Raw genomic sequence first — 25,415 nt, 5'->3', positions numbered from 1 at the left:
CTGTGCAGGCAGGTGGTGGTGGTGTAATGATGTGGGGGATGTTTTCTTGGCATACTTTAGGCCCCTTAGTGCCAATTGGGCATTGTTTAAATACCAAGGGCTACCTGAGCATTGTTTCTGACCATGTGCATCCCTTCATGACCACCACATACCCGTCCTCTGATGGCTACTTCCAGCAGGATAATGCACCATGTCCCAAAGCTTGAATCATTTCAAATTGGTTTCTTGAACACGACAATGAGTTCACTGTACTAAAATGGCCCCCACAGTCACCAGATCTCATACCAATGGAGCATCTTTGGGATGTAATGGAACGGGAGCTTCGTGCCCTTGGATGTGCATCCCACAAATCTCCATCAACTGCAAGATGCTATCCTCTCAATATGGGCAAACATTTCTAAAGAATGCTTTCAGCACCTTGTTGAATCAATGCCATGTAGAATTAAGGCAGTTCTGAAGGCAAACGGGGGTCAAACACTATATTAGTATGGTGTTCCTAATAATCCTTTAGGTGAGTGTACAGCATTTATATGTACAGAGCAATCCACAAAAAACCCCTGCGCTCGAATCCTGGTCTCCAACCAGTTCCACAAATCCTGGCTGTCTTTATGTTCCAATGCACGGCTCTGCTCCACTCTCAGGGGTGTGTGCAACTTTAAGACAAAAACATGGAGCGCTCCATAGTGCATTAACATAAAAACTTCTTTATTCCGCAATGTAAAAGTTATACTTACAAAATGTCTGATAAAAGTTCGCTTATCAGCGGCAAGCCCCTCCGCTTAGCTCCCCGGCGGCTAAGACACTCGCACTGTGGCCAGCAGCGCGGTCCGATGGTTTCCGTAGCTCGTCTCTAGAGGGGTGGGCGTGGCTCACTCTGGACGTGCTTGTAGCGTCATTACGCGTTTCGGCGCTCTGCGCCTTCGTCAGATGATGCTACAAGCTGGATCACGCCTCTTATCTAGCTGTGTGCCTCTGTGGTCATGGCAACACCTAGACAGCGAATGGGAGGCGCGCTGTGGTGGGGAGTGGGAGGGATGATTTGTAGCTAGGCAACCCTCCGCCGGCTTGTATATTATGGTATCAGAGCCGCTCTGCTGACCTCCGTGCGCGCATTAGTATCTACATAAACAGTTTAAATTACTGGACAACATGCCTATATAACAAAAAAGAAAGTGCAACATACGTCCTACATATCTCCGCAGTATACATATACATGGTGATACCTGTATGCATATCTCCGTTATTATGTCACATCTTCGTGACCATAGCAAGCTTAGTTATCCCATACATTCAGCGAGCAGTTCATGCTCATAAAAATACCACATTTGTCAAAAACTTCAGAAATATTTACATCTCATTTTGGGAAACATATTTCAAGCTAAAATATTATCACATCAGAGAAAATGGTTTCAATGAGAGACAAACCTGAATAAATAACAATAAAATGCGGCTTCATAGATGGTGTAGCATCTCTAGCTCTTATGTGTTACTAAAACCCTAATACAGTAGAGGCATACAAAGAACAATCTTGAACGCTGTATACGTACAGGTGTAAAAATAAAAATAAAAAATAATATAATAAAATAATAAAAAGCACAATAAAATTTCATGTTCAAATGGACAACAGCCTTCGAGAATCCTACAGATTTTCATGAACCAGCCGTTGGTTCTTTCAGACCCTACTGCAGCACAATGGGCAAAGGAAAGGGGGGACAAGGGGGGGGGAAATTATAGGCTGGATGGGGATGGAAAGGGAAGGAGAGGAAGGAAAGGGGGAGGGGAGGGAGAAAAGGGGAAGGGGGGTAATTGTGATGGAGTGGATTTTTTATGTATATGCACACAATGGGAACAGGATTGGAAATACCATTTTTCTTTCTCATGCGTTCTAAAAGCTTAATGAATTACGCATTTATGCTGCCATGCTTATGCCTACTTCTTATATCTATAAGGTACTCACCACCCTCAAGTGTTATGGGCGACTATTGTGCAAGACAGTTAAAAGGCTATATGGGGAAAAAAAGAGAGGAATGGAAACAGATATTGGTTAATACTTAGAGGCTCAGTACATGGATACCATACTTTAACTTATAAATATGTCGAGATCTCTAGTGCCTCGTTCAGACCTTTTGGGGTTAGAGAATCCATCTTAAATATCCAAAACGTTTCTCTTTCACAAAGTTTCCTATACCTTTCTCCCTGATGTAATTTTTTGGAGATCATTTCTAATCCCATGATAGTAAGGCTATCTGTTTCGCTGCAGTGGTGTTCCTTAAAATGTCTCGGGACACTGTGTTTTTCTATTCCCTCAAGGATATTTCGCTTATGTTCACCAAACCTTTGGCGAAGCGGTCTAGTGGTCCTACCGACATACACTTTAGGGCAGTTGCAGGAGAGAAGGTATACTACGTGATCACTCCCACAGTTAATAAATTCTTTAATCTTAGTGACTTGTTGATTACCATCCGTTATTTCTTTTGTTCTGTGTCTCATGAAGGGACAACAGCCACATCTTTTAACATTACATCTGAAATTGCCAACAATGGTGGGAAACATGTTGTTACTCTTTACCGTATTATTTCTAATGTTGCTGGGGGCGATACAATTCTTAATCGACTTGGCCTTCCTGAAAATAATTCCAGGTTGGTCCGGTAGGGAATTTCTTAACAAAGGATCCTGTCTTAGGATTGGCCAACTTTGTAATATAATATTTCTAATTTTCCTAGACTCTTCTGTGTATGGTGTGATAAACGAGATTTCTGGTTTAATATTTCTAGGGATATTATGTTCCTTATTTTCTAGTGGCCTTGTTTTGAATTCATCAAAGACAGTCTGAACGTGATCTTTTTGATATCCCTTTTCAATAAATTTTCTGGATAGTATTTCTCCTTGCTGTACATAATCCTTATCAGATGTGCAATTGCGCCTCAACCTACAGTACTGGCTCCTAGGGATGTTATGGATCCATTTGCGGTTGTGGCAGCTGGATGCATGGAGATATGAGTTGCCGGATGTGGGCTTAAAGTGTGTCCTGGAACAGATAACCCCATTAGCATCAGAAAACAATTCTAGATCTAAAAATACCAAATTTTCATTGGAGACCACATGTGTGAAGCTTAAACCAAAGCTGTTCTTATTGCAGTATTCGACAAATTCAGCCAATAACTCAGGACCCCCTTCCCAAATTATTAGAATGTCATCTATAAATCTCATATAGCAATTAAGATTCCTAGAGAAAGGGTTAGAGGTCGAATACTGCAATAAGAACAGCTTTGGTTTAAGCTTCACACATGTGGTCTCCAATGAAAATTTGGTATTTTTAGATCTAGAATTGTTTTCTGATGCTAATGGGGTTATCTGTTCCAGGACACACTTTAAGCCCACATCCGGCAACTCATATCTCCATGCATCCAGCTGCCACAACCGCAAATGGATCCATAACATCCCTAGGAGCCAGTACTGTAGGTTGAGGCGCAATTGCACATCTGATAAGGATTATGTACAGCAAGGAGAAATACTATCCAGAAAATTTATTGAAAAGGGATATCAAAAAGATCACGTTCAGACTGTCTTTGATGAATTCAAAACAAGGCCACTAGAAAATAAGGAACATAATATCCCTAGAAATATTAAACCAGAAATCTCGTTTATCACACCATACACAGAAGAGTCTAGGAAAATTAGAAATATTATATTACAAAGTTGGCCAATCTTAAGACAGGATCCTTTGTTAAGAAATTCCCTACCGGACCAACCTGGAATTATTTTCAGGAAGGCCAAGTCGATTAAGAATTGTATCGCCCCCAGCAACATTAGAAATAATACGGTAAAGAGTAACAACATGTTTCCCACCATTGTTGGCAATTTCAGATGTAATGTTAAAAGATGTGGCTGTTGTCCCTTCATGAGACACAGAACAAAAGAAATAACGGATGGTAATCAACAAGTCACTAAGATTAAAGAATTTATTAACTGTGGGAGTGATCACGTAGTATACCTTCTCTCCTGCAACTGCCCTAAAGTGTATGTCGGTAGGACCACTAGACCGCTTCGCCAAAGGTTTGGTGAACATAAGCGAAATATCCTTGAGGGAATTGAAAAACACAGTGTCCCGAGACATTTTAAGGAACACCACTGCAGCGAAACAGATAGCCTTACTATCATGGGATTAGAAATGACCTCCAAAAAATTACATCAGGGAGAAAGGTATAGGAAACTTTGTGAAAGAGAAACGTTTTGGATATTTAACAATAACAATAATATTTATATAGCGCTTTTCTCCCTGGGGACTCAAAGCGCTGTGACCCTGCATTATGCAGTCTCAAAGGCTAGGGAAAAGAGGTGAGTTTTTAGCCTTTTTTTAAAGCTGTCCAGAGAAGGAGCCTCTCGTACTGATTGTGGAAGTGAGTTCCATAGAGTAGGGGCTGCATAGGAAAAGGCCCGAGCACCAAATGTTAAGTGTATCCTGGGAATAACCAGCTTCATCTTGTTGGCAGAGCGGAGGGAGGGGCATAAAGTTCCAATAGATCCGCTATGTATTTGGGTCCCATGTGGTGTAGAGCCTTGAATGTCAACAGGCAGATCTTAAAATTGATTCTCCATTTTACTGGCAACCAGTGAAGAGTTTGCAGTACTGGGGTGATGTGTGAGCTGCGGGGGGCATTGGCTAGGAGTCTGGCTGCAGCATTCTGTACTAGCTGTAAGGAGTGCAGAACCTTATCTGTAGATCCGATGAACAGGGCATTGCAGTAGTCTAAGCGAGAGGATACAAATGCGTGAACCAGGGCAGGTAGGTCTTCAGCTGGGATAAGGTGTTTTATTTTCGGTATATTTCTTAGATGGAAGAAGGAAGACTTGACGACAGCTGATACCTGCTGTCTGAGTTTTAGATTTCCATCCAGGATCACCCCAAGGTTTCGCACAGAGTCTTTATACTGTACAGTATCTCCCCCAATTGCTAGTTTGAGGTGGTGAGCGTTTTGAATTTAAGATGGATTCTCTAACCCCAAAAGGTCTGAACGAGGCACTAGAGATCTCGACATATTTATAAGTTAAAGTATGGTATCCATGTACTGAGCCTCTAAGTATTAACCAATATCTGTTTCCATTCCTCTCTTTTTTTCCCCATATAGCCTTTTAACTGTCTTGCACAATAGTCGCCCATAACACTTGAGGGTGGTGAGTACCTTATAGATATAAGAAGTAGGCATAAGCATGGCAGCATAAATGCGTAATTCATTAAGCTTTTAGAACACATGAGAAAGAAAAATGGTATTTCCAATCCTGTTCCCATTGTGTGCATATACATAAAAAATCCACTCCATCACAATTACCCCCCTTCCCCTTTTCCCCCTCCCCTCCCCCTTTCCTTCCTCTCCTTCCCTTTCCATCCCCATCCAGCCTATAATTCCCCCCCCCCCCCCCCCTTGTCCCCTCTTTCCTTTGCCCATTGTGCTGCAGTAGGGTCTGAAAGAACCAAAGGCTGGTTCATGAAAATCTGTAGGATTCTCGAAGGCTGTTGTCCATTTGAACATGAAATTTTATTGTGCTTTTTATTATTTTATTATATTATTTTTTATTTTTATTTTTACACCTGTACGTATACAGCGTTCAAGATTGTTCTTTGTATGCCTCTACTGTATTAGGGTTTTAGTAACACATAAGAGCTAGAGATGCTACACCATCTATGAAGCCGCATTTTATTGTTATTTATTCAGGTTTGTCTCTCATTGAAACCATTTTCTCTGATGTGATAATATTTTAGCTTGAAATATGTTTCCCAAAATGAGATGTAAATATTTCTGAAGTTTTTGACAAATGTGGTATTTTTATGAGCATGAACTGCTCGCTGAATGTATGGGATAACTAAGCTTGCTATGGTCACGAAGATGTGACATAATAACGGAGATATGCATACAGGTATCACCATGTATATGTATACTGCGGAGATATGTAGGACGTATGTTGCACTTTCTTTTTTGTTATATAGGCATGTTGTCCAGTAATTTAAACTGTTTATGTAGATACTAATGCGCGCACGGAGGTCAGCAGAGCGGCTCTGATACCATAATATACAAGCCGGCGGAGGGTTGCCTAGCTACAAATTATCCCTCCCACTCCCCACCACAGCGCGCCTCCCATTCGCCGTCTAGGTGTTGCCATGACCACAGAGGCACACAGCTAGATAAGAGGCGTGATCCAGCTTGTAGCGTCATCTGACGAAGGCGCAGAGCGCCGAAACGCGTAATGACGCTACAAGCACGTCCAGAGTGAGCCACGCCCACCCCCCTAGAGACGAGCTACGGAAACCATCGGACCGCGCTGCTGGCCACAGTGCGAGTGTCTTAGCCGCCGGGGAGTTAAGCGGAGGGGCTTGCCGCTGATAAGCGAACTTTTATCAGACATTTTGTAAGTATAACTTTTACATTGCGGAATAAAGAAGTTTTTATGTTAATGCACTATGGAGCGCTCCATGTTTTTGTCTTAAAGTTGCATTTATATGTACAGGTAGCTTTTCTGATGCTGAAACCAGGACAATTCAACATAAACTTGACTATCCTGAACAATGTATTACATTCTACTATATGTTATGGGGCATCTTTAAGCAGTAGAATAAACTGGAAGCTGGAGGTTGTATATTGTAGACCAGTGCTAGTTTTTCAATAAACTAGCGCTACAAACTAGTCCATTCAGGGTAAATCTGCAAATAATGCCTGGATAAGTGGAAACCTGTGGGAGTACAGCAGCTCCTTATGCTACATGTATGGGAGGGTGGGGCAATGTATTTTGTGTGTTTGTGACAACAAACTTAGGCAGTCATCTGTACCCCATGTGTGAATGTCATATGCTACAATTTCTAATTATAAAAAAGCCAGATTATTGTGGAAAGACATTTTATAACCCTTCATTTATATTGTGTAGCTTTATTTTGACTTAAGCTCATGGGGCATTCCTGTCTTGGTCACTGTTGACACTGAAAAGAGAATTTGATGGAAATTTGAAATGCTTCAATGCACTTTGGTTGAGTGGGGAGGGGTGAGAACTTTGGTCATTGTTCTCTCTGAGAAGATCTTTAGTCATTTTCTCTATCATGATCTATCATGGTGGTACAATATATGATGTAGTCAAAATAGCAATGAAGATGGAGGCACCAAAAACTTAAAAAAGGGTTCAGGTATGAAAAATACATTAAACAAAGGCTACTTGCACTAAATTGTAATTGTATTTACTGTACACTAAAAATAAGCTTTATGGATACATCCCCTTCTGAAGTTGGTCATGACTAGGTGACGCAGTGTTTACTATAATACGACACTGCAAGGTTACTGGTATCCCTTTGTGTTTCTCTCTCCTGAGACCTTCTGCATTGTGAATACTATAAAAACAAGTACAGAACAATTTCACCCACAGGCATGTGACTTGCAAATAAGTAACACTAGACAAGAGATCTAACTTCTGCTTACAGAAAACATCTCTTCAGTCTAGATAAACTTATATACAGTAAAACAGAATGCTGAGGTCTATTTATACACTTCATTTTACTTTTTCACATATTGCCATAAATACTTTAGCTATTGTATGTAGCAATATATAATCTTTACATGAGAAATTGGGGCAAATTTTGTTTGAAGCTATGAATTTTAAGTGTGTTTGAAGGTTTCAAGACTGAGCACAGCAGACTTGGTGCAAAAGGGAGTTTCATAGGAGTGGTGAACCTCATGTGAAGTCTTGGAAATGAGTGAAAGCAGGTGACCGGTGTTAAAGAGACTCTGTAACAAAATTTTGAGCCTTATTTTTTCTATTCTATACGTTCCTATACCTGTTCTGATGTGGTCTGTCTTAAGGCCCGTACTCACGGGCTGCAAATGTTGCCTGTCGCCAGCACACGTGAGCGTGTGGGCGACAGGCCGGCGACAGCTTCTCGCCAGGTCCCTCCGCGTACACACACGGAAGAGGGACCAGCGGCGAGGCGGAAGCTGTCGCCGACGTTCCTCCTCCCCCCGCCGGAAGCTCCATTTGATACAATGGAGGTTGCTGTCGCTAGTCCGCGTACTCACGCGGACTAGCGACAGTTGCGGGGGAGGTGCGGCGGCGACTGTCGCCATGCGATTGAAACTTTCAATCGCATGGCGACATAAGCGGCGGGCGACAGTTCGGGGTGCGCGCGCGTGCGACGGCCCATACTCACGGGCGACCTGTCGCCGCAACACGCGCGCGCCGCGTGTTGAGGCGACAAGAGTCCCTCGTGAGTATGGGCCATTACTGCAACCTTTTCTAGTTGCACTGTCTCTGTAATAAATCTTATCTTCTTTCCTCTGTCGTGTCTGTCGGCAAGAGGCTGGAATGTGTGGAATGTGCAGCACTGCTTGTCATTGGCAGAAGCTTTACTCACCCCCTCCAAGCTCTGCATGAGTCACACAGTAAGCTAGTTCTCAGCCTATGATACTCTGGTTAGAAGCCAGTCATTTGTTTGTATACACTGCCTAAAACTGGCAATTACAAGCCAGGATTGCAGCAGGGAGTGACAGAAACAGCACAGAGGGGCACAGGAGAACATAAGGAATAGAATAGTATGCTTTTTATTGTAAGAATATTAGAGTACAAATTCTCTTTAAGTATAGACGAGTTGTTTGTATACAGCACAGATTACAATTCACAAGATATCTGTAAATTACAGTGGGAATGTATGGAGGAGACAGGATATCAAATGCTTTGAAAGTGAAATTTAGCACACTTCGAGCGGGTTACATCATCAAATAACTACCATGAGTAATTCACAAGTAATAACCTTTTTGTTTATGCCCACCAATATATTGCTCTCTGTTTAAGTGTGTAATATTTTCATTGTATCACAGAAGAAAGCATCCTGGTGACAGGGAAAAAGCCCTAGAGATAATGCTGCCTATGGTTCAATCTGAAGACCAGGTGGCCTCAGACATGTACTGCTTAATTGGGCGGATCTACAAAGATATGTATCTGGATTCAAATTTCACAGATGACAAGAGCCGGGACAATGGCATAGTCTGGTGAGTTCTAACTTCTGCAGATGGCGTGTTTTTTTCTAGGAGCTGACTATTGTTGTAACATAAATAAACATAATCCGTGATATTAGCCATGATTTTTTATGAATGTTTAATCTGAGTGTGACTGTGATGGAATAAATTAAGACTTCTGTGGCCTCAGGAAATAGATATGCTTTTCTTAAAACCATTTGTTCTCCCTAGAGAAAGAGGCGATGTGGAAAATCTCCTAGCTTTTGGGATCAACTGTATCTTTGTTACTTTGGGACTGTGTTTTATTTTTAGTACAGTGGAACCTTGGATTGCAAGTATAATTTGTTCTGGGAAAACACGATTGTAATCCAAAGCACTCTTAGATCAAAACACATTTCCCCATAAGGATTAATGGAAACTCAGATGATTCATTCAACAATCCAAAAACATTTATAGAAAATGTAAAAAAAAAAAAAAAAAGTCACAATAACTAGAAGAATAATTGCTGTCTGTAGACCCGACCAACGTTTTTTGTGTGGCTTTAACAAGGACTTATCCTATGACATCTTGCGTTTGCCTATTTTTGAGGATTTCATGGAAATGTGACATTATACAGTCCCTTCATTTAGATGAAGTACCATCCTGCAGCGTTAAAGTGAGAAGAACCACCGCCTGTGATGACATAACATGCTTATACGTTCTTTGCTTGTATATCAAGACATTGCTTGCTTATTGTAATGGATTGCGGAGACACCGCCGCGCGGTCTGACAGCGAGGCGGCTGATTCCGCGTTCAGACCAGCGGTTTCTCCGCAGCAGCATGCGTCTGGTTTGTCTGAGCCTAGTAGTGCACACAGATGGAGAGCTACACGCGCGCGCGCTTACAGGCAGGCCCTTTATGCCAATAGGAGAGGGATCAACTGATCAGGACGATCAGCTGATCCCAGCGCAGTAGGTGATTGGTTGAATGGGAATGGGCGGCGCTGAGGAGCGCTCTGCTATATATACTTCTTGCCTGTCAGTTGCTGGTTGTCTGCCGTTGCAAATGCTTATGTGTTAGCACTCAGACCATAGTCAGATCCCTCAGTGTGTTAGAACCAGGTGGACCTGGGAATTCACACTTAGCCAGATTACTGTGTTATTACCGTGTTATTACTGTGTTATACTTTAGACCAGTTCCAGGGTGTTGAGACCACGGACCTCACACCCAAGATTAGGGATACTGTGTCATTGCTGTGTTATTCTTTAGACCAGTTCCAGGGTGTTGAGACCACGGACCTCACACCCAAGATTAGGGATACTGTGTCATTGCTGTGTTATTCTTTAGATCAGTTCTTGAGTGTTGAGACCACGGACCTCACACTCTAGACTAGGCCTCTTCTTGATATCTGTTATGACCTATTGCTCTCTTGACTCTTCTTCTGCTCTCTGATTTGGTACCTTCGCATATCTGATTACCTGTTGCCAACCCTGCCTGTCCCTGGTTACCGAATCAGCCTTCTGTCTCTGTACCTTATCTGCTCGTGTGTTGCCGACCTAGCCTGGCCAACCCTTCTACCTGTGACACCCCCCCGGTGGGGTGTCCAGTAGCTGCAGGGACTCCCTGTCTCTCAGAGGGACCTCTCTGCAATCCAGTCAGGGACTCTATCTCATAGGAGTCCTTTTGACTGCAGTAGAGTCTGACTCCCAGCTGTTCAGGCAATCACTGGCTCTCTGGTTATCTCCAACCCTAACTAGGAGATACTCATTATACGGTCTAGGGTCACCTGCTCCTCAGGTGGTCCAGGCTCATATACTGTTGCACCAAACACTTACACTTTATCAGGTGTCCAGAGGTTAGTTATACTTGTATTATTGGTGATTCTGCAGATCATCAATAATCAGGTATATATCTGTATTCTTGGTGATACTGCAGATCACCAATAATCAGATTCTCTCTGTGTGCTGACACCGATCGTTACACTTATCAAGTCAAAATTTCATAAACATTTTTGATCGTCTTGCAACTGAGTAACCAAGTTACTCTCAATCCAAGGTTTTACTGTATACTCTAATAAATGTAGCGATACACTGATTCATCTAGGCTTTACAAATTATGCTGCTATGTTTACACAAAATAGTGGTTACTACAGTAGAGCAGTAGGGCTGGTTTACACTGGTATCTGCCCGGCTTACAGTGGCGTTGTGGCGGCATTGCATTTGGGATTTCATCGGCTTTCAGTTGCGGTCTGCGTTTTCGTCCCCACAGGGGGACATTAGCCACGAGGTTAACTGCCACGGCTAATCATCCAAATCGAGGGGAATTTACCATCTGGTCCGTTTAATAATTTTGATTTTTCCACAAATGCAAATCATTGCAACTTGATGAACTATAGATTTTCAGAATGATCAAATCTGCTGGTAAACAGCACAGTTTCATCATGCAAATCAACATTTGTATAATTAGTCTAGAAAATATTACAGAATGTAAAACCTGAGATGATTACCAAAGCAACCAAAGATTGCTTTTATCTTTCCTTAACATTCAAAACATTTCCCTGACAAGAAACATGTTCTAGTAAATATAATTAAGCCTGCCTGTTTCCCTGCTGTTAACTGTCAATTTACGGCTCATTATCACATAATGTCTCAGTGCTAGCAAGTTGTGGAAGAAGCAATGTTTCTTGGCACCCTCTATTTTTTTAGTGCAGACCTGGGAGACCAAATTATCAGAAACATCAAATATTGCTGGTGTTGGTCGTTACATAGAGCAGGGTAGAGTTACTTTTGGATAGTGATGGAGTCAAGCTAGGGTTATTATATTATCAGGTTCGGTTTAATTGAAAGCATCTTAGTTTGTAAACTAGTCCAGATGATTACTGTTAGGGATTCTTTGACGCATTAGCTGAAAGGTTGATGTTAGTGTAAGGTTATTGTCAAAAAGAGGGTAAGGCATTAATACTGTACAAGGTATAGGCTGTTTGGCAGGAAGGCACAGTTTGTATAGGAGCCCCATGTCCGGCACAGATAGTTCCCTCAGTGCAGATCTTGCTAATGTCTGTGTGTAAGCTGTTTAATTAGGTGATGTCAGATAAAATCACTTCTAAAGTATGTTTAGGAGCTTGGTCAATGTCCATGACCTGCATCACAGACTATCATTGCTTTAGAATGCAACCTTCTCAGAGAGATTTAGTCTGTCCTTGTACCCTTCTAGGCAGAATGGCAGTAATATGCAGTTCAAGCAAAAGGCCCACCTATTTCCCTATGGTCGTTTTACCATAAATAAAAAAAATGTCTTTTGTGCCTGAATATTTCTCATGTCAGAACTTTTTCTCATGTAAAAAAACAAATCATGATATATGTGTAAATACCACAATACTTTAGACTGATTGTTTACTGGCATGTAAAAGGCTGTATAGTATTTGAGAATAAAAAGCTGCAGGTATCAAAAGATGTTTCGTGTGTCAGAACACACCTTCCCTAGATAATATGGACGCTAGACTCTAGTCTATAGTATCATTGCCTTTTTACCTTGGTAATGGGTAGATTATACCATTCTGATAACTTGTATGTCATGTAGGCTCAGGGCACGTTTCCACTTGTGCGGTGGGAATCGCTGCGGGAACAATTCGCATGTGGATGCGAATTTCGCATGCTTTTGTATGCGAATTTTCATGCAAATTCGCATACGATTTCACATGGATGACTATGTATGCAAATTTAACCATGGCAGTGCCTGTGTGCTTTTCCATTGTTTCTATGCTAAATCGTATGCGAATTCGCATACTAAAAGAGCATGCGAATTTCCTATCAAATACATTGTATGCGAATCGCATGCTGTGCGTGCGGTGTCTGAATTCGCATGGCTCTGCTGTGCAGATTTTTCCTGCACAAGAAAACACTCAGTTTTCCTGACAAGTGGACACAGCCTCATTCACTTGTATTGGTTATGCGAATTTGCATGCGGGGAACGCATGCGAATTCGCGTTAGTGGAAACGTACCCTTACTGTGAAAGCAAATCAAAATATGATTGTCAGGATCTCTCCTGTAACATGTTTTGTCGGTTGCAGTGGAGCTGCAGACTGGCAGTTCTGACTTGTCTGCTTGCATTCGGTTGCGCATTGGCAATAAGCCTCACTGTCATTTACAATCACTCTTCAGTTCAGAGCAGCTCAGGATGCTGTCATGATTTCTCCCATTGCTTGCTGCAGCTGAACTTCAGCAAGATAGCCCTGGATTTCCTACATGCATGTTGTTGCATAATACTGCATGGGTTTGATTCACAAAGCGGTGCTAACCCAGTTAGCACGCCTAAAAGACTTTAGGAGTGATAACTGGGTGCCAACTGGGTTAGCACCATGTTCTAAAATAACCCCGTGCGCAAAGTCCCGAGCGCAAAGTTTTGCACGCAAAGTCGCATTGCGGTGGGCCTTTAACGGCGCACCCAATGCGCCTGTAAGCTATGCGCCATTAAGGTCGCACCTCATGCGACCTTATAGGCCCTTCGGGTGCGCCGTTAAAGTCGCAGCGCACGGGAGTTTGCGCGCGGGGTTATTTTATCACGCCTAAAATGAGTTTAGGCGGGATAATGGGCTTTTCACAAGCGTGCTAACAGTTAGCACTGCTTTGTGAATCAAGCCCTATGTATTTGTTCACAGTCAGCTAGCAGATCAGACTAGCTCAGGATTGAGTAATTACCATTCAGCTGTGTGGGAATTTGCATGCCTGCATCCATTGGCTGATGTCCACATAATAGTCTGCCTCCCATTTCAGACTCGGCCCGACATAGCGTTCAGCTACCTTTAGTTGATGCCGGGTCCATAATATGTAAAGTTATTATTGTATATTGCCTTGTACGGTATTTCTATGCCTGATGGACGTTTGCTGCATCCGCGGTGAGTCAGTGAAGTCCACTATCCTGATAGCTTGGATTCTGCCATCACCACGTTAGTGACTGGTAGTATTCCTGCTACTCTAGTTTCTGAGAACGTAACTATAGGCTGCGGTTGCTATTAGTAACATTCCTTCCTGTAGTCTTATTCTTGCCTGTGTGGATGCTTGCTGGTGACTAGTAGTTAACCTGCTTGCACTGCTTCTGAGGACGTAACTATAAGCTGCAGTTGCTTGCTATTAGTTACGCTCCAATCTGTAGTCCTGTCTTGTATATGTATGAATGCTTGCTATCGCTAGGGCAGCGTTTAGTCTTGCAAGCATTCTGTCTGTCTCTCTGTTATCTGTCTTGTTACTTAGCCAGAGGCTCAGATGGCAGCCGCCTTGGGCAACAGTCAGTCAGTCAGTCAGTCTGTCTGTCTGTTTGTTCTTTGTCTTGTTACTCAGACCATAGGCAGTGCAGCATCGCACTGCGCTACCATTGTGTCTTATTTGTAGCGATATCGGAAGCCCAGAGCTGCAGTTGCTCTGGGCAACCTGTGTAGCCTCTGCCATTATCCAGCTACTTAGCCTTGTTGCTCTGGGTGGTCAGAAAGTATACCCCCCAGGCATTACAATGATTAGGTGTTGTAAGCAATTTAAATTAAACTATAAAACCTTTTAGATTTGACCAGTAGACTTTTACACTATATCACTTGCTGTCATTTATAGCTAGACAACAACTGATGTGCATGGTAATGAGCATTTTCCATTATACAAGTTTGACCTGAAAGCTTTTTCCCAATGCACTGCTATGCAAAGTTAAAAGGCATCAGTTTTTCAACATATAATGTAAAAGAGGCCCTAACCCCTACAAAAGATGTCTGCCATTTTTGTTCCTCCCTCCATTGTCCCGTTCAGCCACGACTCTCCCATGAAATCCGGCTCCTCCATCTGTTAAATAGAACTAACCCCAGAATAAATTACATGTCAGTGCTTCTTCTGTGGCCGAATATGTTCTTGTGCACAAGTGAAAAGCTGCACTGAGCTTTTCACCTGTACCGGGGGAAGAGAAAGTGGCATGCTCAGTGGGATGAACCTGCATGGTAAGCCACCCTTCTCCTGCTAAAGTTTGACTTAGCCTGCATGGGCCTGGAGGAAGCTCCAGGTACGTATAAATGCTACCGTTTTAAACCTCTCAGGTTTCCTTTAACCACTTATGGTTTTTGGACACGAGTCTCGTGTCTAGTTTAGTGCTTCTGTAGATTCCTGGATGTGAGACTCATGTCCTGCACTAAATGCATCTTCTGCATGCTTGTGCACTCTCATGCACTCAATTTAGAAGTTACCATAGTTTATTAACCGTTTAAAAAAAAAAAAGTTAAATTTTTTTTTGTTTTGTTTAAGTGACAGTGTCGCTTTAAAAATGGTGTTTTTTTCTTTATTGAAGTTTTAACCTCTACCTAGACAATTAACTCATTTTGTCACCTGTAGTGGACCCTTGTAATGGCTGCCGCCTGTAGCGATTGGATGCGATCACCATGGTGACAGTTCGGGGACCCAATGCTGTATAGATGCATCACTGTGCTGTTGGCTAGTGATGCATCTGTACAGCACTAGGGTCCCCAAACTGCGCTACAGACACACAGGCTGGCAATAATGGTACATTGCATGCCCAACTAGTAATGAAAAATCGCATATATGGTATCATTTAACCACTTGCCGACCAGGGGTGATTTGCCTGATCTGTGCTGCATGGGCTCTCCAGCCCGCAGCACAGATCAGTATTATGCCAGGGCGATCAGACTTCCCCCCTTTTTTCCCCACTAGGGGGATGTCCTGCCGGGGGGGTCTGATCGCCGCCGGCCATCTGCGTTTTGCGGGGGGGGGGGGGCTCCTCAAAGCCCCCCTCCGCAGCCATTTCCGCCCTCTGCCTCCTTACCTCCCTCCCTCTCTCCGTAATGCGCAGGACGGAGTTCCGTCCTGCGCATTGAAGGATAGGCTTCCGCCTATCAGATGCCGGCGATCACCGGCCAATCAGAGGCCGGGGATATCCGATCTGCCCTACGGCGCTGCTGCGCAGCACCGCCGTATGATGTAAACAGCGGGGATTTCTTCCCCGCGTTTACATTTTGCCGGCGAGCCGCGATCGGCGGCTCTCCGGCTGTTCACGGAGACACCCTCCGTGAACTGACATGGAAAGGCCGCTCGATCGAGCGGCCGTTTCCATGGTAACCCGCAGACGACCAATTTACGCCAATCGGCGTTAGCTGGTCGTCAAGAGGTTAACCAGGACGAGCCAAAAAAAAGTATTCTGAGGTGTTTTAAAACTGGATCTTGTCATGTAATTATTACGAAGAGTGAAACATACACCTACAGTGTGTGGAAGGATTTGATCCCTCTTAGATCAGATTTGATCTGGGAGGGATTGATCTGATGGTAGAATCTGGTGGCTATCTATTAGTGTATGGCCACCTTGGTGTGCTTCATCAATATGGAATTATCAGGGGCTCATCATCAGGCATGTTACACACTAGCCATTCTGGCTTCTCCTTAGCAGTAACCTTGTGCTGGACACGGGGTAAGCTGCTGCGGAGGATTTCTTAGGCCCCACTGGGCCGATTTGCATAATTTTTTTTTTTTATACACGCAGCTAGCACTTTGCTAGCTGCATGTTGCCTACGATCACCGCCGATTCACCGCTACCTGCCGCGTTAGAGGGTACCCCCCAAGACTCCGTGCGCTGCCTGGCGACGGGGGAAGCCCTAAAGGAAATCCCATTCAGAACGGGATTTCCTGATGGGCCTGATCGCCAGAGGCGATCGGAGGGGATGGGGGGATGCCGCTGCTCAGCGGCTATCATGTAGCTAGCGCTAGGCTAGCTACATGAATTAAAAAAATAGTGCTGCGCTGCCTCCCTGGAAGATTTAATTGACCGCCAGGGAGGTTAAGGGCATAAAGGAATTATTTATGTATTGCTTTTTGCTCATGTGGAAAAGCGATCTGGTAGTTCCATCTGCTTTGGAAGTAAAAAAATATTGGCAAATGTGTTTCAGTTTTTCTTTTCTAAGTACCGTATTGGTCTGCTGATCTCCACCTCCTCTTCTTTCAGTTTTGTCTAAGCAGGTTCCCATACAGTTCACTCCGGCTGTCTCCAAGCCGGGTCTGTCAATACTAACTTCAACCAATAGCATGGCATGACATCCGGAAGGGGTGGGGTCTTCCCCGCGATATATACCGAATGTCCGCGTCTCACTCTTTTCAGTGGAATACAGCGTGACCAAGCATCCAGTAGGACGCAAAATGGCTGTCACATGTCCCATCTTGGTGCCCATGACCCCACCTCCACTCCCACGGCTGCCATCTAGGTCCTGTTCACTGCGGACAGAGTTTCGATCCCTATGTATGTATTCATGATGTTCAAGATGATGCAATAAACGGACTGCACAGGATGGTTGGTGCCCAGAGATTCCTTTTTTCTCTCTACGTTACATTTCTTGCTATTTTACCTGGCAACGGTCACTCTCACAAGCCCGGTACAGAATCATATTCAATCTATACCACGCACCGATTATTATTATTATTATTATTATTATTATTATTAATTTATATAGTGCCAGCTTCTTCTGAGGCACTGTACATCAGCATACAGGGTATAACAATACAAAGCAAACAATACTACAGTCAATACAAGACCAGGGTGGATTACAACTGTTGCAGTGAACAAATCAACTACGTATTTTACACAAGGGTGGGAGGTATACATACATATTACACAGCATTGTGAGAGACAAGGGGAAGAGAACCATGGCCAAAAGGCCTTACAGTCAAAAGGTTTAAGGAATAAGACAGCAAGTAAGGGGAAGCTGTATATGAGGTGGTAGATGGGGTGGTCAGTGGGTGAAGTGTCAAGGTAGGAGAGTATGCTTGCCTGAAGAGGTGAGTTCAGATTGTGTCTAAAAAGAGTAAGTGTGGGTGAGTGGCGGATGTGTTGAGGGAGAGTATTCCAGAGGAGAGGATCGAGAGAAGTCTTGTAAGCAGCAGTGAGAAGAGGTGACCAGAGAAGACAGGAGGATATTGTTAGTAGAGCGGAGGTTGCATGTAGACTGGTATCTGGAGATAAGTTGATTTAGATAGGAAGGAGCTAGGTTGTGGAGAGCTTTGTATCCTTTGTGTAACTGGCAGCCTTTGTGTAACTGGCAGCCAGTGAAGGGACTGACAGAGGGGGATTGGGCTGGATAAGCGGGAGGAGAGGTGAATGAGTTGTGCAGCAGAGTTCATGAAGGACTGTAGCGGGGCTAAATGGATGACAGGGAGGCCGCACTACAGAGTTCCAGTAGTCTAGTTGTGAAATAATCAGGGCATGCACCAGAAGTTTGATAGTGTCCTTCCGGAGAAAATGGCAGATGCGTTAGATATTTTTTAAGTGAAAGCAACAAGAGGGGGGTAGTTTGTCAATGTGTGGTTTGAATGAGAGACTTGAGTCCAGTATTACACCTAGGCAGCAAGCCTGGGGGACTGGCATTATTGAAGTGCCATCAACAGAAGTAAGGATGTCATATAAAAAGAATAATTATGTTTGGTTATGAATGAGTTAATATAGCTTCTTCTCTTAATTACTGTCTTGAAAAGCCTGCAAACATTTGTGGCTCATACATATTTAATTGGTTTGACTAATCATGTTTTTAAACATAACTTACAGTTTGCTTCCTACTTCAAAACACAGGGGAAGGCACAAAAGTAAATAGTGGGATTCAATCATATCCAATAAACAATTTAAAACTATCTTTAAAGGACCACTATCGCGAAAAAAGTAGGCAGATAAAATCTGACAGAATCGACAGGTTTTGGGCCAGTCCATCTCCTCAGGGGATTCTCAGGGTTTTCTTTGTTTTCAACAGCATTTTCTGAACAGTAAAACTGCCAAAATAGTAAGATACCATCCAGCCTCCCTACTCACTTGCACACTATTTTGTCAGTTAGACTTTGCAACTGCTGTTCAGGAAATGCTGTTAAAAACTAAGAAAACCCTGAGATTCCCCCATGAAGAGATGGACTGGCCCAAAACCTGTCTGTTCTGTCAGATTTTAACTGCCTACTTTTTTCGCGATAGTGGCCCTTTAAAGTTGAACTGAAAGATATAAACTAGTCTAATAACTCCCAGCCTACTTTCCACAAGGAGGATAAAGTATTTGTCATGGCCTCCTGTAAAATAAAGACTATGAATAAATGTAAGTCTCTAATTGGCTAATTCCTGTCACATGAGTGGATCGTAGTGCAAATCTGGCTGCTCTTTACTCAAAGACTTGCAGTAGTTCAGCTTTTCTTTGCTTTTGTGATTCTTAACCTGACAATTTTAGACAACTTAGGCCTCCTTCACATGGGAGGCTGAAGGCAGACAGTGAATTCTCTTCCAGTCAGCTGTTTACAGGCACTAGTTTTGTGCTTTCTAGCCCACAGTAAGGAGAATGCTATCTTAATTTTCTAACTATGCCAGTTGCCTCGCCTCTGTGCTTATGCTTTGCATCTAATAGTTTAGGTCACTGGCCTAAATGCTTTGAAACTGATCTGACTCCACTGCCTGCATGCTTGTTACAGGTGTGAATTTGCACACCTGACATGACAGCTAGGCAATTGGTATTGTTTATAAGCAAATGAAGATATCAGCCGCAGTATTCCTCTCACTTCAGGTTCCCTTTAATGCAATACTACTAAGGAGTAGCAGAATTAATATGTATAAACAAGATGCAGTGTCATAGTAAATTTGTCAGAGTAACTCACTTCTCCTGATTTACACAACCTTTTTGTACATCATAATTGATACTTATCCTGAACAGAGAACTGCAGCCAGGTCTGTTCGCTTTGCTACAAATACTGTAGCTGGTCTACAATTAGCCTGACACTTGTCGATTAGATATGCTATCAAAAGAGGTGTGAAAAGTCATGCTAAGTATTTGTTCCACTCTAGTAAACTGTATAAAGAACAAAAATGAATTGCAGGTGTTCAAATTTGACAATTGTTAAAGAATAACAATAAAAATGTACAGGGACACACCCAGTTCTTAAAAACAGATATAGGAATCATATTTAGACCTCTTGCACACTGCAAGCGATTCAGATTCAGATTCCGCTTTTTAATCAGTTTTTACATCCGATTCAGATTCCGATTTACAGTGTGCAGGGAGCAAACTGCAAATCGGAATCTGAATCGGATGTAAAAACTGTCTAAAAAGCGGAATCTGAATCTGAATCGCTTGCAGTGTGCAAGAGGCCTTACTGATACAAGTTAATTCAATCTGCAAGAAGGAAAAACAACATTTTGGTCATCTACAATATAAACATTAAGTTATTATTTATTGTATGTATAAAGCGCCAACATATTACGCAGCGCTGCACAATAGATAAATGGGTTACAAGGTATGACATACAGGAAACTCACAACAAAACAAGATCATGCAAATGATTTGATAACAGTACAGTGTCATAGGTCAAAATAGAGATTGTTCTAGTCCACGAGAGGGGTGATTGACAGAAAGGGAGGAGGGCCCTGCCAGAAGTTTACAATCTAAAGGGTGGAGTTGGAGACAATAGGTGCATCTGTTGAGGGGTGTCCAACAGAACATATTATGGTGCTGGTGTAGGGGGGTATGCGAGCATGAAAAGGTGAGTCTTGAGGGATTTAGGAGTTAAAGGAATATTTTTAATATGGTATGCCATTTACGGTATGTGCCATGGGATACTCTGGGGCATTGTAGTGCAAGTCTTATGTTTACATATTAATCCTTATCTGTTTGTTTAGGTATCGGAAAGCATTTGAATCTGAGCCGACCCTTCAGTCTGGAATTAATTATGCAGTCCTTCTCCTGGCAGCTGGGCAACAGTTTGATTCGTCATTTGAGCTTCGTAAAATAGGTATTTGTTATTTTTGTGCATTTTAAATAACATTACAAAAATAAACCACGGTTTATTATAAAATCCCAATAAAATATAATTTATTAAAACTAGAGTGGTGATATTACAGACAGCAGTGTATTATATACCACAGTTTATTCCTTCAATGCAATTTAATACTGATAATAATAATATTATCGCTTAGTAAGTGATTTTGTACATGAAACCCATAAAACCCTGAGAATCCCTTATGAGGAGATGGACTAGTCTAAAACCTGTCAGTTTTATTACCTGATGTGACAGTGACATGGGAAAAATTTACAGTGCATTTTACTTTGGGACAAAATACATCAGTATATACTGTGTGCATGTACAGTACAGACCAAAAGTTTGGACACACCTTCTCATTCAAAGAATGTTCTTTATTTTCATGACTATGAACATTGTAGATTCACACTGAAGGCATCCAAACTATGAATTAACACATGTGGAAGTATAGTACATAACCAAAAAGTGTGAAACAACTGAAAGTATGTCATATTCTAGGTTCTTCAAAGTAGCCACCTTTTGCTTTGATTACTGGTTTGCACACTCTTGGCATTCTGTTGATGAGCTTCAAGAGGTAGTCATCTGAAATGGTTTTCACTTCACAGGTGTTCCCTGTCGGGTTTAATACGTCCAAAAGCAATGTAGGGCTAGTGTGTGCCCCTTAGTGCGATCTGGCCCCCACAGTCTTGGGCTCGGCTGCTCCCGATATAACCACTGCAGAAAAAATAAAAAAGGAAGGGGCGCTCTGAGTCCTTTGCACAGCTGTAATATGCACCAATAGGACAGGTCTCACCTGTTTGTGATGTGGCTGGCACAGCGTACGCAGCCCGGATTAGCCTTGTCCCTCTTAGCCGAGCCGGGGACTAAGCTCTGACGCGGGACGGAAGTGACGTCACTCGCTCCAGGAAGTGATGGATCTGTTGCCGGGTAACGCCAGAAAGCTCTGTACGGCGCTACTGGCCCTGCGCAACGTGGATTACTGTGCTGGAAGCCTCTCAATGGTAAGGAGGAGTACACATGGATATAATAAAGATATAAAATTTTATATCTTTATTATATCCACGCTACAAAGAAACTGTCTCACATGCGGAGCGCCCCAGGAAAGAAAGACCAAGAGTCACCTTTGCTGCGGAGAATAAGTTCATCCGAGTCACTAGCCTCAGAAATCGCAGGTTAACAGCAGCTCAGATTAGAGACCAGGTCTATGCCACACAGAGTTCTAGCAGCAGACACATCTCTAGAACAACTATTAAGAGGAGACTGTGTGAATCAGGCTTCATGGTAGAATATCTGCTAGGAAACCACTGCTAAGGACAGGCAACAAGCAGAAAAGTCTTGTTTGGGCTAAAGAACACAAGGGATGGATGGATTCTACATGCCTGGTTCCCACCGTGAAGCATGGAGGAGGAGGTGTGATGGTGTGGGGGTGCTTTGCTGGTGACACGGTTGGGGATTTATTCAAAATTGAAGGCATATTGAACCAGCATGGCTACCACAGCATCTTGCAGTGGCATGCTATTCCATCCGGTTTGCGTTTAGTTGGACAGGACAGGACAATGACCCCAAACACACCTCCAGGCTGTGTAAAGGGCTATTTGACCACGAAGGAGAGTGATGGGGTGCTGCACCAGATGACCTGGCCTCCACAGTCACCAGACGTGAACCCAATTGAGATGGTTTGGGGTGAGCTGGACCGCAGAGCGAAGGCAAAAGGGCCAACAAGTGCTAAGCATCTGTGGGAACTCCTTCAAGACTGTTGGAAGACCATTTCAGGTGACTACCTCTTGAAGCTCATCAAGAGAATGCGAAGAGTGTGCAAAGAAGTAATCAAAGCAAAAGGTGGCTACTTTGAAGAACCTAGAATATGACATATTTTCAGTGGTTTCACACTTTTTGGTTATGTACTATACTTCCACATGTGTTAATTCATAGTTTTGATGCCTTCAGTGTGAATCTACAATGTTCATGGTCATGAAAATAAAGAAAACTCTTTGAATGAGAAGGTGTGTCCAAACTTTTGGTCTGTACTGTGTGTGTATGTATATATATACATCCCACTGTGTATATATATATATATATATATATATATATATATATATATATATATACAGTGGGATGCGAAAGTTTGGGCAACCTTGTTAATAGTCATGATTTTCCTGTATAAATCATTGCTTGTTACAATAAAAAATGTCGGTTAAATACTGTATATCATATAGGAGGCACACACAGTGATATTTGAGAAGTGAAATAAAGTTTATTGGATTTACAGAAAATGCCCAATAATTGATTAAATAAAATTAGGCAGGTGCATAAATGTGGGCACTGTTGTCATTTTATTGATTCCAAAACCTTTAGAGTTAATTATTGGAACTCAAATTAGATTGGTAAGCTCAGTGACCCCTGACCTACATACACAGGTGAATCCAATTATGAGAAAGAGTATTTAAGTGGGTCAATTGTAAGTTACTCTCCTCTTAATTTTCTCTGAAGAGTAGCAACATGGGGGTCTCAATACTCTCAAATGACCTGAAGACAATGATTGTTCAGCTGTCTCAGAGATTTCAGCTGTCTGTTTCCACAGTTAGGAACATATTGAGGAAATGGAAGACCACAGGTTCAGTTCAAGTTAAGACTCGAAGTGGCAGACCAAGAAAAATCTCGGATAGACAGAAGCGAAGAATGGTGAGAACAGTCAGTCAACCCACAGACCAGCACCAAAGAATTACAACATCATCTTGCTGCAGATGGAGTCACTGTGCATGGTTCAACTATTTGGCACACATTACACAATGAGATGTTGTATGTGAGAGTGATGCAGAGGAAGCCTTTTCTCCACCCACAGCACAAACCGAGCCGCTTGAGGAATGCTAAAGCACACTTGGTCATGCCAACCTCTTTTTGGAATAAGGTGCTGTGGAATGATTAAACTAAAATTTAGTTATCTGGGCATAACAAGGGGCGTTATGCATGGAGGAAAAACAGCATTCCAAGAAAAACACCTGCTACGTACAGTAAAATATGGTGGTGGTTACATCATGCTGTGTGGTCAGTGCAGGGCTTGGGAAAGTTGAGGGACGCATGGATTCCACTCAGTATCAGCAGATGCTGGAGGCCAATTTCCAGGAATCAGGCGCAGTTCTCGGATGCCACCTTCGCCTCCAGGTCCTCCGCTCCTGTGAAGGGGGAAAAGCATTAGTGGCATTGTCCCCCTCTCCTGCCGCGATCTGCTCGGCGCTGCCACTCACGGAAAGTCGCCACCGCCCCCTCTGCCGCTACACACAGAGTGTCCATCCTCTTGTCCTCCTACTTCCTGTTTACATGATGTGCAGCCGCGTCATGCAACGCGGCTGGGGCTACGCATGACGCGGCTGCACGTGATGTAAACGGGAAGTAAGAGGGCAAGAGGATGGACACTCTGCGTGTAGCGGCAGAGGCGGCGGCGGCTTTCCGTGAGTGGCAGCGCCGAGCGGATCGCGGCAGGAGAGGGGGACAATGCCACTAATGCTTTTCCCCCTTCACAGGAGCGGAGGACCTGGAGGCGAAGGTGGCATCCGAGAACTGCGCCTGAGGAGGTGAAGATGATCGCGGCTGAAGCGAGGGGAAGAGGAACATGGCGGCAAGATGGGTAAGCGCTTCCCTGCGCACTCTGCAACATTTTTTTTTGTGCATTTGGTTTTGGGGAAGAAAAAGTGCGTCTTATATGCCGAAAAATACGGTATGCTTTATTTGGGCTTCACCCTTTCAAAAAATACTGCAAGTGTTTGTGTATCTTCAGTCAAGTATTAGGTGATTAGTGGTGTATCTAAGGAAAGCTCACCTACTTTGTCTAAAAAAAAAAAAAAGTCCTCAACTAAATGAGTAGTAAGGTAGGAGCAATATTAGGCAAGATGTATGCTGTTTTATGGTGCAGGGATGGAACAGGCAACCGATCAATATCTGGAAGAAAACAATCATTTTCCTGATCTACCACATATCTAATGCTGGGAATACATGGGTCGATCCGGCGGCCGATTAGCCGCCGGATCGACCCCAGCCGTGTCCCCGCTCGTCCGCGCGGATCGATTACCGCTTGTCCCCGCTGGCGCTCCTTATCAGCGCTCGATTCCCTGCCATTGTCTGCCGGCGGGGATCGAGCGGGTGGGGGTCGAGCAGCGTGATCGGACCAGCTGAATATTATCAGCTGGCCGGATCAGCTGCTCGATACACGGTACAGAAACGTACCGTGTATCCCCAGCATAATACTGTACAGCCACCTTTGTAGTGTATGGCCATCTTTATTCATATTTTTTTTTTAATATACATAGCTGTCAATTGAATATAGTTTACTAATAACTATGTATAAATGAAAATGGGGAATATAGATTATAGTTTAGGGTTTCAAATTGATACTGGGGAGAAACCATGAAATCTATGTTCACAGACCACTAGTGGATATAATCACAATATCCAGTTAAATGTTTTATCAAACCTCAAATCTTACAGATTTAGAGGATGTTGGCCCATGTTTCATTCACTTTTTCTCCTAAGTTATCTCTGAGATGATCTTTTCACACCTTATCAATAAAATGTCTTTTAAGCCAACATCAAGCAAGAAAATATTCAGAATAATTTTGACAGTATTTTTTCACCGACTTTTTT

General features: G+C 43.0%; 1 protein-coding gene across 3 annotated transcripts in view; it reads left to right on the top strand.

The window, feature by feature from the left end:
• Window positions 1-25,415, top strand: part of MAP3K5 (mitogen-activated protein kinase kinase kinase 5) — a 272,639-nt gene that overhangs the window by 120,186 nt on the left and 127,038 nt on the right. For all 3 annotated transcript variants that reach the window (XM_068231644.1, XM_068231643.1, XM_068231642.1), the window contains exons 7-8: window positions 8,853-9,023; window positions 20,638-20,750. In XM_068231644.1, coding sequence (XP_068087745.1) covers window positions 8,853-9,023; window positions 20,638-20,750 — 284 coding nt within the window. The remainder of the gene's footprint in view (window positions 1-8,852; window positions 9,024-20,637; window positions 20,751-25,415) is intronic.

The sequence above is a fragment of the Hyperolius riggenbachi genome, chromosome 4, assembly GCF_040937935.1.
Source record: "Hyperolius riggenbachi isolate aHypRig1 chromosome 4, aHypRig1.pri, whole genome shotgun sequence".
Lineage (NCBI taxonomy): Eukaryota > Metazoa > Chordata > Amphibia > Anura > Hyperoliidae > Hyperolius > Hyperolius riggenbachi.
The sequence above is the reverse complement of the archived record's forward strand: the minus strand, read 5'-3'. Positions and strand labels throughout refer to the sequence as shown.